This window comes from Chlorella variabilis, assembly GCF_000147415.1.
Source record: "Chlorella variabilis unplaced genomic scaffold CHLNCscaffold_11, whole genome shotgun sequence".
In the NCBI taxonomy this organism is placed as follows: domain Eukaryota; kingdom Viridiplantae; phylum Chlorophyta; class Trebouxiophyceae; order Chlorellales; family Chlorellaceae; genus Chlorella; species Chlorella variabilis.
The window spans coordinates 775,735-791,195 of record NW_005435077.1 but is presented as its reverse complement, the minus strand read 5'-3'; the positions used below and the strand labels follow the sequence as shown (position 1 = coordinate 791,195).

Sequence of the window (15,461 nt, the reverse complement as noted above, 5' to 3'; positions counted from 1 at the left end):
CAATCTGAGGCGGCGAGCTGGCGTCGAGCAGAGCCAGCAGAAACGACATTTTGGGGAATGGTCGGTTTGGCGGCGGTGTGAAACATAAAGCGGCGGGCTGCAATCGGCGGCCAGGCTGATCGGCCGCAGGCGATGGGTGTGATTTAGGAATAGATGGGTGTCAATTCTAATGCATGCAGTGGCGGCTATCTAGGACCCGCAGCACGCTAGCACGCCCCCGCTCTTGCGCCTCCTCCCCCAGGAGCCCTTGCATGCCCAGGGCTGCATCGGGGATCATCCCGGCCACTGCAGAACGCCGCAAGCCCGCCCCGCCGCCGCTGCCTAGTCAACGGCCGTCGCCGGCGCCCTGGGCGCCCTGGGAAGCCGTTGGAGCCAGTTGACGGTCGCTTCCACTGCTTGCGGCCAGTGCTACACCAGCAGCAGGCACTAGTGTCCACTGCAACGCGGCCTGGCCCGACTTGCGCCACGAGGCAGGCGGTGAATCGCACTGCACCCCTCCTGCTGGTGTGCAGCATCCCCACCAGAAACGCTGGCCAGGAATGGTCAGCGCGCACTACGAGAACACAATCCAGAGTCACAGCAACACCTCTTGACTTCGATGTCACAACCGGCGCGGCAGCGGCGGCAGCAGGCGGTTGCGGCGGCAGCCATCACCCGCCCCGCCGTTCCCTCAGCACAGCGTGCGCATTGCTTTTCCAATCGCACTGCCCACTTCACAACTAGGCCTCGTCCTCAGCAATCCAGCGGTTGCATGTGCAGGGGCGGCCATGGCAGCGGACATGGAGGGTAGGTCAACGGCCTGGGCTAGCAGTTTACACGCTGCCCAGCCTTTCCCTGGGCGATCAGGCAGCACCTGTGCGATCAGGCAAGCCCCATCGCGACCTCCTCCTCCCTTAAACCACGTGTTGGCCTGCCAGGCGCCCCCGTCAGCAGCGATGCCACAAAGTGGCGGCTGATGCTCCTGCAGGGCCATCGGTGAGTGCCTGCAGCACCACTACCAGGGCCGCTCCTCTTTGCTGCCACCGGCTCTCGCTCCGCCGCAGGTCTTTGCACGGGGGTTGGACCCAACCTCAAACTCGCTGCCAGTGCTCACCGATCGAAAAACGCACCACCACGGCAATGCGGTGCTCGCTCGCGCTGTGCGCCCTCCTGGCCGTGGCGGCGGGCACCATGCCTGGCGCGGCGGTGGCAGGGCGCGCCCTCCCCTCTGAGGCAACTCTGCTGGCTGGCGGCAAGCCCTGGGAGAAGAAGCCTGCCACCTACAACAAGCCGTTGATCGGCATTCTAGCGCAGGTGGGTGGCGCAGGTTGGAGGCAGCCTGCAAGGGGTTGCCGCCACTAGGGCACCCGCGCGCGCCACGCCCTCTGCCGCCAGCCACCCCCAACCACAGGCAGCAGCTTGGCTAGCACAGTCGCTGCAGGCGCTTTGACCGGTGGTCAGCCATCACCGCTCCACTACCACCCTTGCGTCGCCACACCCACCTGCTGCGCCCACCGCCTGCCAACCTGTGGCGCAGGCCTGCCATTACTGCCCCGGCCGTAGCTATGTGGCTGCTGGCTTTGTCAAGTGGATTGAGGCTGCAGGCGCCCGCGCCGTGCCCATCCGGTGCGCCGCCTGCAGCGCTGCGTGCCTGGCACCTGGGGCCGCCGCTTAGCAGCCATCCCGCCTGTCACTCAGCCCCCGCCTGAGTTGTTTTTGCTTCCAGTCACTGCGCATGCGCAGTGACGCGCTGCGCCCACCTCCCAGCCCTGGCTCCTGGCGCTGCTGACCCTGCCTTGCCCGTACCTCACCATTACCGCACCTGGACCTCACCTGTACCGCACCCGTACCGCACCGCAGGTTCTACAACTCCGAGCAGGAGCTGCACCGCATCTTCAAGTCGGTCAACGGCATCATCTTTCCGGGGGGGCTTACGGACCTGTGGCAGGACTCGCCCTACGTGAGCAGCCTGCTGCTGGAGGGGAGCCTGGGGAGGACCCTCCGCGCAGATCTGCTGGCTGCCGCAGAGCCGCAAAGGCTGCCCGGCGCCCGGCGCCATGCCAGAGGCCTGCCGCTGGTGCTGCCCACGCCTTTTGCTCTGGTGCCTTGTCCCGCCGCACGCCAGGGTGAGGGTGGAGGTCCAACAGCGCCTGCGGCGCTCCTTTCTGCTGCAGGTGATCGCTGCGCGCAAGCTGTGGCAGTGGGCCAAGGATGCCAACGATGCGGGTGCGTGGGGGCAGGATGGGAGGGGCGGCGGGGAGGGGCAGAGGAGGCACGGAATGGGGAGAACGCCTGGTTGCCTACCCGCTTCTTCACTCTCGCTGTATTATGCTCCACCCCACCCCACGCACCCCGCCATCCCTACACCCCACCCCCCCTGCATGCAGGCGACGTGTTCCCCATCCACGGCACCTGCCTGGGCTTCCAGCTGCTGCACATCCTGGAGGCGAATGTGTCGTTCACTCAGCTGCTGGTGGACACAGACTCGGGTGGGCTGGCCAGCGCGTGGAGTGGGTGTGTGCGGTGGGCGGGGCGGTGGGAGCCAGCAGAAGCGCATGCGCGGCGGAGCCGCTCGCTCAGCCCGCCACGCGTTGCCTGCGTTGGAGGCGAAGCCGTGCCTGCCAGCCCCGCCCTGCCCTGCCCTGCCTTACCCTCCTCGCCAGCCCTGCCCTGGTGTGCCCTGCCTGCCTGCCCGCCCGGTTTCTTCACCACCCGCAGTGGCCCACCCATACACTCTGGACTTCACTGACGCCGTCAAGGAGTCAACCATGTTTGGAGGCCTGGCCGACGTGAGCCGCCCTCTGGCCTGCATGGACCGCTGCTTGTCGCCTTTGCCGGGCTGCCCCGCCGGCTTGCGGGGTGGCTCCATTCATCGACGGCGGCGGCGGGGGCTTGCAGGGGGTGCTGCGCATGCCTTGCGCGCCCCGGTTCCCTACCCATTCATCCCCGTCCCAACACAACCTGCGCCGGGCCCCTCCCGCTGCAGGACCTGATTGAGAAGCTGGGGGATTCGCAGTACAACATCTCCATGGTGGGTATCAACCGTACTGGACCCGTGTGCTATCGTGAGCTTTGGCTCCCCACCGGCCTTCCCTTCTCCTAGCCCACTCCTCTTTGCCCACCGCCTTTCACCCTGCCTGCCCTCCATTCTCCCCTCCCCTCTCCTTTCCCACGCCGCTGTTCCCGCCATGCCGCCTGCCCACCCCATCCAACCTCTCCCACCCACCCACCTCCTGCTGCTGCACACACACTCGCTGCCCCGCAGGAGAACCACATGTTTGGGCTGCCCCCCGCCCACTATGACAAGTGGCCGCTGCTGCGCCAGAACTTCAACATGGTGTCGACCAGCAAGGACCGCAACGGCGTGGAGTATGTGTCCTCCGCAGAGCACAAGCACTACCCCTTCTTCGCCACGCAGGTGCGCCCGCGGCTGCGGGCGGGTGGCGGGGCGCGGCGCGGGGTGGGGTGGCGTCGTGCGTGGTGGTGTGCTGCATGGGAACAGGGGCAAAGGGAAGGGAAGGACATGGGCAGCGCAGCGCGCACGGGGCTCCGCGCTGTGCTCTGCTGAACCCTGCCCCCCCGGGCCGTCTGCCCCCTGCAGTGGCACCCCGAGAAGCCGCCATTTGAGTTTGGCATGCACGAGATCCCTCACACCCTGGACGCAATCCTCGTCTCCCAGCACCTGGCCAACTCGTTTGTGGACACGGCCCGCCGCTCCTCTCACCGCCCCGAGTCCCCCGAGCAGGTGCGGGGCGGTCGTGGTGGTCGGTGGTGCTGTGGTGCTGCCAGCACCGCCGGCCGCTGTCCTCGCCTGCCCCTTCCTCCCGGCCGCTCCCCACACCCACCTGCTGCCTAGCTGTGTGCTGCGTGAGCGCAAGTCCCTGCTGACCTGTCATGCCTTCTTTCTTTCGTTCCTGGCAGGAGCTGGAGCTGATGATTTACAACTGGAAGCCCTACTTCACCCTCAAGGTGGGCCTCTCACTCACAGCCAGGGCCAATCAACTGGCCGCGGGCCCGCTTTCGGCTGCCATCACCAGCGGACGGTGCCGCGCTGCCCATCTCTCTGGAGCTCTCCCCCTGAGGCTCGCTCCAAGTTGCGTGTGCATGCAGCCTTCTCCCGTCACCCCACGTCGAATGCCGCTGCTGCCTGCTGCTGCCTGCAGGACTCTGTGATGGACCCCTCCTATGACGGCCCCGACATGTGGTGAGTGGGCTGGCTGGCTGGCTGGATGGATGGACGGATGGGTGGCAGAGGGGGATCCAGAAACGCGCAGTTGTGAAGGCCTCGCTTTCAGGCCATGCATGCTTGTACGTCTGCCTCCCGCCTTCTGCAAGCGTTCCTCCACTTCACCCCCTGCCCTCTCCCACCTTTTGCCATCTGGCCCGCAGCTATTTCTTCGATCGCCCCGACGATGAGGCGCCTGAGAACAGCCTGACCGGCCGCTCCGCCGCCGTCAAGTCCTTTGCTGGCCACCTGTCGGCGGCAGGCCAGCCCAAGGGCGAGCCCACGCTGCAGCTGGCCATGGCCTGAAGGCGCTGAGTGCCTGGACGCACTGGTCAGCATCAGCAGCCACGCTAGGGCGCTGCCCACCCGCTGCCCTGCCGTGGTGCGGGCGTCTGCTGCACCAGCACCGGCAGACGAATCGGCTGGCTGTCACGACAGACGGACCCATGCGGCTGCCAAGAGTCTCTCTGCACCAGCAGGCAAGGCGGCGTGGGAGCCGGTGTGGCAGCCGCCAATTGGCGCTGCAGGCTGCCCCGTCCCCCCCTGCCTGATGTGCTGAACGTTCTTTCTCAGCATCCTTATTCTATAACTTCTTATCTGTTTCTCACCCACCCAGTCGTCCACCACACTTTCGAGCTGGCTCGATAGGGGTGGGCGGGACCTTCAGTGCCGGCTTGGCTCTGCCACTACCCGCCCTGCCCCTCTTTTGGAGACCAACCAATACACCGCTGTCCACAAGCGTGTCTCTCATTTCTGTGTGTGTGGCATGTAATTCGATTGGACATCAACTCCTTGTGGCAGGTGAGCCGGTCCTCTCCGGAGCCGTTCCTCTCCGGCGCCAGCAGGCGGTGGCGGCGACGGCGGTGTTGGCCCAGATCAAGCAGCATCCCATGGGACTCGCATGTCCTCATGGCACCACTCAACCATGCCGTGGCAGGCTGAGTGTGCTTCAACGCGCTACACCAGAGATCTGATCGCCACGTGGCACGCGTTGCCGAGCGTCCGTCGCAGAAGCGTGTTGCAACTGCATCATTATCATCATCTCTTCCATCAGCCTGCCGTCGAGGGGCTCTCACATTCCTGGAGCCCGTCCCCGGCCTTGCGCCGGCCTCTTTGCTGCACCGGCGCTAGATTCTCCATGCTTTGACTGCTCGGGGGCTCGGCGCAGCTTTCGAAGGTCCTAAAAGGCTCGTGCAAGGCCCGGGGAGACCCCCTCTCACCAAGCGGCCAAAGGATCTTCAGATTGGAGGTGCGCATGGGCCCGCCTCGAAGCCTGCGCGCATTCTCATGACACCCTGACGCCTCACTGAGACTCGCCGCCGCATGTATTGCTCGCAGGCTGCCGCCAGCGCATCCGCAGATGGCGGCGCTCGCGAGCGGCCGGGCCGCTGGCGGCAGGTTGCTGGCACTGGAATCCTCCGACCGCATGCCGCTGGTGTGCGGACTGTTGATGGCGGCCCTTCTATACATGCCCTGCCTGGCAGCCGGCCAGCTGGACGACAGCTACAGCGGCGCCGGGCAGGCGCCGGCAACGCAGACCTCTGCCGCCGCCGCTGGCGCCGGCACCGAGCCGCTGTGGCAGCGCTACGAAGCCATGTTTCCAGTGCCCCGCATGGTGCCTGTGGTGACGCGCATGATGGGGCACGAGGTGCTGTATCAGGTCCCCGACAGCCCTCGTGCCACCCTCTTCATCGCGCCAGGCTGCTCCCACGCCGCGCACGACTGGTGGCCCGCCTCGCCCGCCTGCCCCGACTGCCTGGGCCTGCCAGAGGAGCTGGCGCACACGCAGCAGGCGCTGGGGCGGCGCTACGCAGGCGAGTGAGCGGGGCCAGAAAGCAGCGCTGCGCGTGCTGCCGCGCCCCCAACCACCACGCCTGCCCCGAGCCTCCTGCTCCTCAGCCCCGGCCCGCCTACTCCCCCGCCCTCCTCCCACCGTGCCGCAGTCATCTCCATGTCCTCCAAGAACGCCCACGGCGACATGTGCATGGACTGGCCCTCCAACCACAAGGACGCCGCCGCCATCCTTGGCAGCTTCCTGGACCAGCAGCGCCTGCGCCACCTGCCGCTCTACGCCCTGGGCGTGTCGGTGGGCGGCGGCTTTGTCGCTAAGCTGGCAGCGCACATCAAGGTGGGCCGAGGCGCTGCGCTGGCGCCGGCACCCGGCGGTCGCCTGGTCGCGCAGCCTGGGCACCCCGCTCTGCTGGAAGCTGGACGGCTGGCGGTGCCACGCCTCAAGGGGATTATGGCAGCCTGGCCAGGCCCCCCGGGCAGGTGCTGGTGGTTCCTGCGCATGCGAGCATGCAGCGCTCCGCATGCTGCAGCAACCCAACCCGCATACGCTGCTGCTGCCGCCGCTGCCGCAGATGGATGGTGTTGTGTCGGAGGTGCTGGGCCCTAAGCCTGTCCAGTGGGACCTGGACGTATACCAGTATGGTGGGTTGCAGGGGAGAGGGGCAGGGGAGGCAGCCAGGCAGGCAGGGAGGCAGGGAGGGCGGCATGGCAGCAGCGCAGGGCGAGGCGAGGCGAGGCAGCATGTCTGCAAGGCTTGGCGGGACAGGTGCCGACATCAATGCACTCCGCAGCCCTCCCACCACACCGCTGCTGCGCGAGGCAAACACGGGCTTACTGTACCTGCTGCAGCACTCCTCACTGACCAACCCCTGCATGCGCCGCCCTGCAGGCCTGCCTCCCATCGTGTTTGTGTCGATGGATCAGGACCCTCCCATGGCGGCCCGCATCAGCGCCTGCTCCGCGCGCCTGCGCCAGCGGGGCGGCCTCACCGCCACCGTGCGCGTCGCCCCGCGCGTCGTCTACCCAACCTTTTTCTCCGACAGAAGGTGCGCCCGCCTGTGCTTGCACAGCTGGCAGCTTGCCCAACCCAACCCGGCGGGCTGGGAATTGGTGGCCGGTGCTGGCGGCTGCCTGCCGTCCCGGCGCCCCACATGCATCGCCCTGGCGCCAGCGCCAGCCGTAGCCTCCCCAGCGGCCAGCCCTCCCTCTCCCCAGCCCTCCAAGCCTCTCACCCCCACCCATCCACTCACCCACCCAACCCACCTCCTCCTCCCCGCACCGCAGCTCCCGCCTGTCTCCCGAGGTCAGCGCCAAGGTGGTGGCGGCGCTGCACGAGATCGACATGCTGGATGAGAGGGGCATGGTCACTGTGGACCCAAGGTGTGGAAACGCCTGCAGGAACCTGCCTGGCACTTACCTGCCCCGCCCATCTACCGGCCTGGCCACCGTCCTGCCTGCTTGCCAGCCTGCCCGCCTGCCTGCACGCCTGCCTGCCTTGGCCGCCAGCCGGTCTCCCAGCCCGCCTTGCCCGCTCGCCAGCACACATGGCCAGATGCCTGCACACCTGTTGCAGCCTGTGCGTGCCCACTGCCTCACTCCCCGCCCTTCCGAATCTTTGCCGCCACGTGCTGTAGGCACACCAGGCGGCCGTGGGTCAAGCAGCTAGTGGAGCTCGTGCCGGAGCTGAATGGCGGCATGATGGCAGACCACAGTCAGGTGGGCGTGCCTGCGCAGGCGCCGGCGGGCCACCCTGCTGTGCCCCCGGCTGGCTCCTGCCGTCGCCCTGCACCGATGGCCCTGCCGGCGTGGAGTGTTGCGGCGGGAAGCGATTCCCTCCCCGTGCCGGACGCGCCAGTGCTGTGCTGAGCGCCATGCCCGCAGGCGCATGTGTATTTATGTGTGTGGGCCGACTGTGGTGTGCGTGTGGTCTGTGTGTATACCACATGTGTGCAGGTGTGGGAGGAGATGAACCTGGCCTGGAGCTCCCACGAAATCATCTCCGACTTTGCCACGCCCGCCTTTGTGTGGTTTGAGGGCGGGTGAGCCCCGAGGCCACTGGCCTCTGCATTTGGGCCTGCCGCGCCGGCATGCGGCAGGGTGGCTGGGCAGCGGCGGCGCCGGCGGCCTGCGTCTGATGCGTGTGTGCCCACGTGCCCGCTCGTCTCCTGCAGGGCCACCGCCGACTTTGCAGAGCTTGTCGAGCGGTATGCGGCCCCCGGGCACATGGGGGTGGTGGGAGACGCCGCAGACGCCATCCCGCCACCCGCTGCCCCGATCGAGGCAGCGGCAGCGGCCTCCATGCCGTCAGCGGTGCAGCATGTGTACGAGGCGCACGAGGCGAGGGTGGAGGCTGCCGAGGCCCAGGCAGCAGCAGCAGCAGCAGCAGCCCGGGTCCACCTGCCAGCGGGGATCCAGAAAGAGCAAAGTGCGGTGGTGGCGGCGGCAGCAGGCATCCAGCGTGGCAGTGGCGACCCGACGCAGCAAGCCTCTGCGGTGCGCGAGCTCGGGGCAAACGGGCAGCAGCGGCCGCAGCTGCGGCCAGGCCTGGCCCAGCAGCAGCAGCAGCAGCAGCAGCAGCCAGCGGGCACGCTCGTGCTGCCCGATCAGCAGGCGGCGGGGCAGCGCGAGCAGGCCAGCAGTGGCATCTCTGCTGCCTCTGTTGCAGCCGGGCAGCCTCTGGCGGCGGCCAGCTCGGCGGCAGCCGCCACCATGCAGCAGGGACAGGAGGCAGATGCAGGAGAGGCTTCCCCAGAGGCGGGCGCAGCCGGCGGCCCCAGCCCAGCGGCGATCCTGGGAGGCGTCGGCGGGGCGGCGGCGGGGGTGGCGCTGCTGCTCGGCATCTATCAGCTGGCGCGGCGCACGGACGGGTTCCAAGCGCTTCCCGTCACGGAGCCGCGGGCCCCCGGCGGCTGCCTGCTGGCGCCGGCTGAGCCGCTGCCACTCTCCACCCGCCTGCCACCCATCCCTGAGCTTCCCGAGTCTCCCGCCGCTTTGGCTTAGCTCCTGCCAGCTCTGGCCCATCAGCCTGGGCGGCGGTTTACATGTTAATGAAACGTCTACCCCCACACTTCTACACGTCCCAGAATCCAGTTTTTCAGCAGCCCGGCGCCTGGCGCTGATACCGACCGCACCGCTGAAGGTACTCGGCAATGTACTGATTCTTTCAATGCCTCATTCTCCCTACTCCCCAATCCAACACTTCTTCACCAACCATTCATTTCTTCCGGCAATCCCGCTGCGCTCTATTGCTGCTCTCATGTCAGTCCTGCTGGATTGCCCCCGCTGCCTGATGCTATGACTGTTTCTGGTAATGAAATTTGCAATCAAATAACTGAACCCAAGTACTTTGAGAAAGCATGAGTTGCAAGTTGCATTTGTGGTGGCGGAGGCAGCATCACAGCGCCGCCGCCCTACAACCCTTGAGTTGCCGTGGGAGCGCGCTGCCGTGGGGGAGGGAACTCTACCAGGCGCACGTAGGGCGCGGTCTATTGCAGGTTTGGTGGTACATCAGCCGATTGTCTCTGGGGGCATGCCGCGCGGCTTACAAGGCGGCCGTGCACCGAAGGCGGCGGCGCTGACGTGGCCCAGGTGGCGGCAGAGCTGGCGCCTGCCAAGAGATAGACCTCCCTGCTAAACGCAGCGACATACCCACTAATTCCCAGTGCGCACCAAGGTGTTTGGGAGGTCCATCTCTGCCCCAGCTGCCAGTGACTCAACGCGCACCCCTGTGCGAACAGCCCGGCTGCTCGTGGGAGCCCGGCGGAGTGTCCAGCAACCTTCACGGGCATATTGGCACCGGCCGGTCCTCGCCAACGGCCCCAGCTCCGGCAGGCACCCTGCCAACCACCTGCCGGGATGCGGGCAATCTGCGCCGCGCAGGTGCTTCTTCGCAACTACCTAATCCAGTAGTGCAACGTATTTGCAGGCCGCACGCCGGTGGCGCTGCACTGCGCTTGTGCTTGCCACCCTCCGCGCCGGCCCTCACCTTCCCCGCCCCCTCACTGCTGCAGACCGCCACGCGGCTGGCAGCTCTGGTGCTGGTGTTGTCCTTAGGCATTTCATGCCACGCAGCAGTAGGAGATGGTGGGTGACCTTGAGCTGGCCAGAGCGCTGTTGCCGCTCCAGCGCTCGTCTCTGCCGCAACCCGCAGCATCGACGCGCAAGCCCCACCCTTTCTTGCTGCCATTCGCACACCGATGCTGCTGTTAACCGCTGAGCGCCGCCCCCGCCCTTACTTGATCACAGACGTGTTTGCATGGCCCAACGTGGATTGGTCTGACCTGAAGCCATACCAGGACTTCAAGCATAAGCACGAGTTTTTCTACCAGGTGCAGCGGGGGACTGCAGAGAGCCTGGCATGAGAAAGGGGCGGGTGCCGCCAAGTGAGCGGGGCCCTGGGCCAGGAGGCCGGCGGGCCCACCACCTCTGGACTGCAGATCGCGGGCAGCCTCCTGCCACCATTACCCCATCAGTCCCCGCTCCCCCAGCCGCTCTGGACACCAGCTGATGGCCACAACTGCTTGGCCCCCCGCAGGTGCCGGAGAACCCGCGGGCCGTAGTGTTCCTGGCCCACGGCTGCGTGCACTCGGCGCACAACTACTGGCCGCAGAGCGAGGAGTGCCCCGAGTGCCGCGGCCTGCCCGAGGAGCTCTCGCACACGCTGCAGGCGCTCAAGCTGGGCTATGCAGGTGGGCCGCCGCTCCGCGCTGCCAGCGCATCCCAGCGGGCGCCGTGCACTGCTGGCGCCACCGCTGGCGGCACTGATGCTGCATGGCCGGCCCCGCCCTGCCCCGCGTCCACCGGCCGCCGCTGCTGACGCTGCTCGCAGTCATCGCCATCTCCTCGCTGGATCGGGAGACGGGCTGCTGGTCCTTCTGGGACGACTGCTTCGATGTGATTGACATCATTCAGGAGTGGCGCGAGGACTGGGGGTGAGCCCAGGGCTGGGGGGGGCCTTGCCGGCAGCAGCAGCCAGGGGTTGGGGAAGGAGGAAGCCAGAGGGGAGAGGGAGAGGCACCACCCCGGCACCACCCCGTCGGACCCTGCTCGAGCCTGAGCCTGCTGGTGGGTCGTGTTGCAGGCTGGACCACCTGCCGATCTATGGCTGCGGCATCTCCTCTGGAGGATCTTTTGTGCTCAAGCTGCCGCGTTACATGAAGGTGCACGGAGTGTGTGTGTGTGGTCTTTAGGTGTATGCGTGTGTTGATGTGGAGTGTGTTGTGGGGTGGATAGGTGGGTGGACGTGTTGGTGGGCAGCCACTGTGGATGCACTTTACGGCTGCTGGCAGGCGGCGCGAGCGGCGCCCAACAAGCGTTGCCTTCCCTTCAGCTGTCTGCGCCTCGTCCATCATCCCAGCTGGTCCTGCTGCCTGTCCTCACTGCCATCTTGTCTGCCTGCCCTGCCCACTGTGAAGTTTGATGGCCTGATGTCTGAGGCGCTGGGCATCGACCCGCTGTCGGGAGGCTTCAGGGATGTGCCGGGAGGTGCGTGGGCTGCTGGGGTGGTTGTGGCCGGGTGGGTGGCCTGGGTGGGGAGCAGCTTAGGGACGTCGGGCCTACCATGTCGCCTGCTAGGCCTCGCATGTAGCTGCCTCAGCAGACGTGCATCGGACATGCTCGTCCCTCATGCGCTATTTCCCCGTCCTCTGCCCGCCCTGCTCCTCGCAGTCTACCCGCCCACCGTGATTGTCAGCATGCAGCGCGACAAGAAGCAGCGGGAGCTGATCAACGAGAACCGGGAGATCCTGGAGGGGCGCAACACGCCTGTTGAGATCATCAAGGTGCCGCCGAGGGATGGTCGGAGGGCTGCCACGTGGCAGCGGGCAGCGGCAGGGTCGCAGCAGGGCCGCCAGCATGCTGCGCGGGCGCAGCCGGCTGGGATGGGCAGCGCATGGCGGTGGGAGGCCGCTGGCGGCGGCAGTGGTTGTGGCAGGGCTGTGCCTGACTGCAAGGCACTTTCTCTGCATGCCGCTGACGCCGGCTGTGTGTACCGCCGTGTGTACCGCCTGTACCGCAGTCGTACGCCCGCCAGGTCTACCCGACGTACTTCTCGGAGCGCTTCCCGCTGTACATCTCTGAGGGTGGGTGGGGCAGCGCGCACTGGCCTGGGGCAGCAGGCCAGCCTCGCAGGGGTGTGGCACTCGGGGCACCTGACAAGGGGAGGGGCTGGCTGCTCAGACATGTTGTCCCGGCATGTTGTCTAAACAGGCAGGCGTGTGAGAATTCTGGCACCGCCCTAAGCGCTGCGCACGCCAGAGATAGGTAAAGGTAAAGGTAAAGGTGGGGAAGAGCCTCCACAGGCTTAACTTCCCGGTTTTAACGTCTAGCTTTAGACCATTATTTGATCTGCCCGACGCGCCAAGTGCAGTACCCCCCACTAGTAGTGAATGGGTCCCGGGGAGGCCTGTGCCGAAGCCTTGGCGATTCTAATAGGCGTTCCCGAAGGAATTGGCTTGGATTGGCGCTGAGCCGGTCAGCTATGCCGCGTTTGTCCTCACAAAGTTTCGACATGGGAGGAATCGAACCTGTGCCCTCTCGGAGGGTTTAGACACTAGCTCCAGCGCCTTCAAAGAAGGCCTTTCTTAGCAGCTCTGAGCTGCGCTGCCTCCTGCTGCCCCGTGCTGCAGAGCTGAGCATCAAGATCAGGGACGGCCTGGAGGAGATTGCGATGATCGATGGGGATGGCAATGTGCTGGAGGACCCGCGGTGAGGGCCTGGGGCGGGCTGAGCACAAGGCAGACGGGCAGTGCACCAGGACAGCTGGCATGTCGTGCAGTGGAGCAGGAGCGACTGTGCCGGCAACCAGGCTGGGCCTGCTTCTGTGGTGGGCAGCTCCTGGAGGCCCCTGTGAGCACACACACACCGGCCTGGCTTAGGCCCCACCGCCCCGCTGCCACGCTGCCCATGCCGCTGCTGCTGCAGGTATACTTCCCGCCCCTGGCTCAAGGAGCTGCAGGAGGTGGTGCCTGAGGTGCAGGGCAAGACGGAGAGCTTCCAGGGGCGCACCGTGCCGCGCTTCCCCGAGATGTCTGAGGATGTGGCGCTGCCCGGGGTGCGCTCAGGCTCAGGCCCACGCACCGCTGCCCGCCGCCAGCTCACTGCCGCTGCCTGCTGCTGCCCCTTTCCCGCTCGGCCGCCGTGCCGGCGGCTGCTGGCAGCAGTTCCAGCGCTCGTCTTGCCGGGCTGGCTGCTGCTCAAGGCTAATCAGAGGGGTGAACACCTGTGCCCAGCATGCGGTGCCCGCTCAACTTCCGCTGCCCTCCTCCCGGCGCAAGTGTACGAGCTGATGAACCTGGCCTACAACTTGCACGAAATCATCTCCGACTACTTCACCCCAACCCTGATGTGGCTTGAGAAAGGGGGGGGGGGAGGGGGGGCCGGCCAAGGAGCAAGGCGGGGCGGCGGGGGCGTGGGCAGCATGCACTCCTCCTGATTCGACAGCTGCGAGGCAACACACGCCCTTCTGATGTGCTGATCGGACCGCCTCCTGCCGCTGCTGCCATACGCCGTGCTTTCCTCCTGCAGCCAGCGGGTGGAGATGCAGAGCCTGCTGGACCAGTACACGTGGGGCTGGCCGCCTTCCCCCTCCCCACCGCCTCCGCCCTCCCCCACGCCACCCTCTCCGAGCCCGCTGCCAAGCCCACGGCCGCCATCCCCTCGCCCACCCAACCCGCCGCGCCCGCCCCGCCCTCTCCCGCCCGCGCCGGCGCCCTCCCCAGAGTGAGTCTGAAACAGCGCAGGCTCCAGGGCCTGCCTAGCATGCCTGCTCACCTTCTGTCACCTCCACCTCATCCCTGTCATCCCCTCCCATTCACTGTGCTGGCTGGCAGGCCTGCGGAGCTAGAGGCCAAGGATGTAGCCCGCACCACCCCCCCTGCCACCCCTGACACCGCTGATGCCACCACCTCCAGCACCGGGGGCACGGGCTCCAGCCCAGATGCCGCCTCCTCGTCAGGCAGCGGCAGCAGCAACATGGTCGCCATCATCGGTCAGTGGCGAGGCTGGTGCCAGCAGTGCCAGCAGTAACAGATTGCTTCAGTGGCTCCTCAGCATGCGCAGGAAGGACTGCGGGCATTGGCCGCAGGGATAGGGGAGAAGGCTGGCCCCCCTCTGCCGACCACTGCTGCTGTCTTGTTGAATGTTTGCAGGGGGCGCCGTGGGCGGCGCGGTGGGCACTCTCATCCTGGTGGCCCTTGTCTGGTGGTGCATGCGGCGGCGGAAGATCGCCCGCGAGGCAGCCGTCATGATGCCATCCACAATGCATGCGGTGCACATCGCGCCTGGTGAGTGCGGGCAGGCGGGCACGGCGCTTGCATCTGTGCTGGGACGCCTGCGCAGCCAGGCTGTCGGCACGCTGCTTAGCTGCATGCACAGCCAGCCCACCGCCCCTGCTTCCCTGCCCCCTTGCGCCCGCCTGCAGCGGCTGGCGTGACCGCCCAGGTGTCGCTGGTGGGGCCCGGCCTCAAGGAGCGCTTCGAGCTGACCGAGGTGGTGGAGCAGACAGGTGGGGTGGCACGGGCGTGAATTCAGTTGGGAGGAATATAAGAAACGAGCAGGATGGCCTCCCCTGCATTGTATCCTGCCAAGGCAACACACACGAGGAGCGTGTGGTGCCAAGCTCTTGCTCTGCAGCGCTGACCCCGCCTGCTGACCCTGCCTGCGCCGCCGGCTGGCTGCCCTGCAGGCAGCCCCTCCAGCGCCCGCCGCAGGATGAGGACGGCGTTTCAGGGCAGCCCCCGCAAGGGCGCCAGCCCCCGCAAGAATGCCGGCAAGTGATCGGGGCCCGCACATGCGCGGCCAATGAGGCCCGCAAGGCCCACAAGTGCCTGCTTTTCAGGACATCCATACTACATAGTCAGTACGACTGCCACTCCCTCACCTGTCGAATCCCAAAAGCATCTACGCTCCCTCTTCAGTATGCACATTGTCCCCGATTGCTGCCGCTGTTGCCCGTCGAGAGGGACCGCCCAGCTGCCACGCTGAGGGTCTCTGAGCCCGCTTAAATTTCAGCCACCTCAGGCTAGCGCTACTTGCACTGTATCCCAGGCCAGGCCTCTGCTGTCGACATAGTGTCAGTTCTGCAAACATGTAAGAGCCCAGACTAAACTCACAAGCCACACATGGCGGAGCCATCCCACACCAACCCTATGGTTGGAGCTGTGCCACTGCTCATGCCTCTGGCTGGGCGAATGCTGGAACCCGCTCGCCCGTGCCGGCCTTGCCGCCAGAAGGAGCGACTCCCATGTCCACTTCGTCAGCCGTGGGCGAGGAGGCGCCGCCGCCCACGTCCATGCCCAGGGCTGTGTCTGCCCCGGTGGTGCCCGTGGTGTCCCCACCCAGGGCAGCCGCCTGGGCTGCCTGCAGGCGGAATCAGGCTAGCTTGAGTATGCTTCCCTGCTGCACGACAGAAGCAGAACCAGTGCCTGCGTTGCAGCCCCTCGTGGCGTCAGCACCTACCAGCACGGCG

At 66.7% G+C, this 15,461-nt stretch overlaps 4 protein-coding genes across 4 annotated transcripts; all 4 read left to right on the top strand.

Moving 5' to 3' along the window:
• Window positions 1-1,170: 1,170 nt before the first annotated feature.
• Window positions 1,171-4,510, top strand: CHLNCDRAFT_52559 (hypothetical protein; the record flags this gene model as incomplete). Its single annotated transcript, XM_005847399.1, has 12 exons — window positions 1,171-1,293; window positions 1,517-1,605; window positions 1,840-1,939; window positions 2,154-2,205; window positions 2,367-2,468; window positions 2,698-2,768; window positions 2,966-3,010; window positions 3,245-3,397; window positions 3,581-3,724; window positions 3,901-3,948; window positions 4,143-4,183; window positions 4,369-4,510. The coding sequence occupies 12 exons, from the start codon at window positions 1,171-1,173 to the stop codon at window positions 4,508-4,510; spliced, it is 1,110 nt and encodes a 369-aa protein (XP_005847461.1).
• A 1,054-nt stretch (window positions 4,511-5,564) lies between these two features.
• On the top strand, window positions 5,565-6,026 carry CHLNCDRAFT_134387 (hypothetical protein; the record flags this gene model as incomplete). Its single annotated transcript, XM_005847398.1, has 1 exon — window positions 5,565-6,026. One exon carries the CDS (start codon window positions 5,565-5,567, stop codon window positions 6,024-6,026), a length of 462 nt encoding a protein of 153 aa, XP_005847460.1.
• A 129-nt stretch (window positions 6,027-6,155) lies between these two features.
• CHLNCDRAFT_134386 (hypothetical protein) lies at window positions 6,156-8,995 on the top strand (the record flags this gene model as incomplete). The annotated part of the gene is made up of 7 exons (XM_005847397.1): window positions 6,156-6,332; window positions 6,568-6,637; window positions 6,885-7,041; window positions 7,280-7,375; window positions 7,630-7,711; window positions 7,949-8,034; window positions 8,167-8,995. The coding sequence occupies 7 exons, from the start codon at window positions 6,156-6,158 to the stop codon at window positions 8,993-8,995; spliced, it is 1,497 nt and encodes a 498-aa protein (XP_005847459.1).
• Window positions 8,996-9,850: 855 nt separating this feature from the next.
• On the top strand, window positions 9,851-14,770 carry CHLNCDRAFT_134385 (hypothetical protein; the record flags this gene model as incomplete). Its single annotated transcript, XM_005847396.1, has 17 exons — window positions 9,851-9,874; window positions 10,006-10,078; window positions 10,241-10,323; window positions 10,530-10,683; window positions 10,824-10,926; window positions 11,076-11,154; window positions 11,410-11,479; window positions 11,663-11,775; window positions 12,012-12,075; window positions 12,622-12,700; window positions 12,917-13,046; window positions 13,278-13,339; window positions 13,520-13,558; window positions 13,825-13,982; window positions 14,143-14,277; window positions 14,415-14,498; window positions 14,679-14,770. 17 exons carry the CDS (start codon window positions 9,851-9,853, stop codon window positions 14,768-14,770), a joined length of 1,542 nt encoding a protein of 513 aa, XP_005847458.1.
• Window positions 14,771-15,461: the final 691 nt, after the last annotated feature.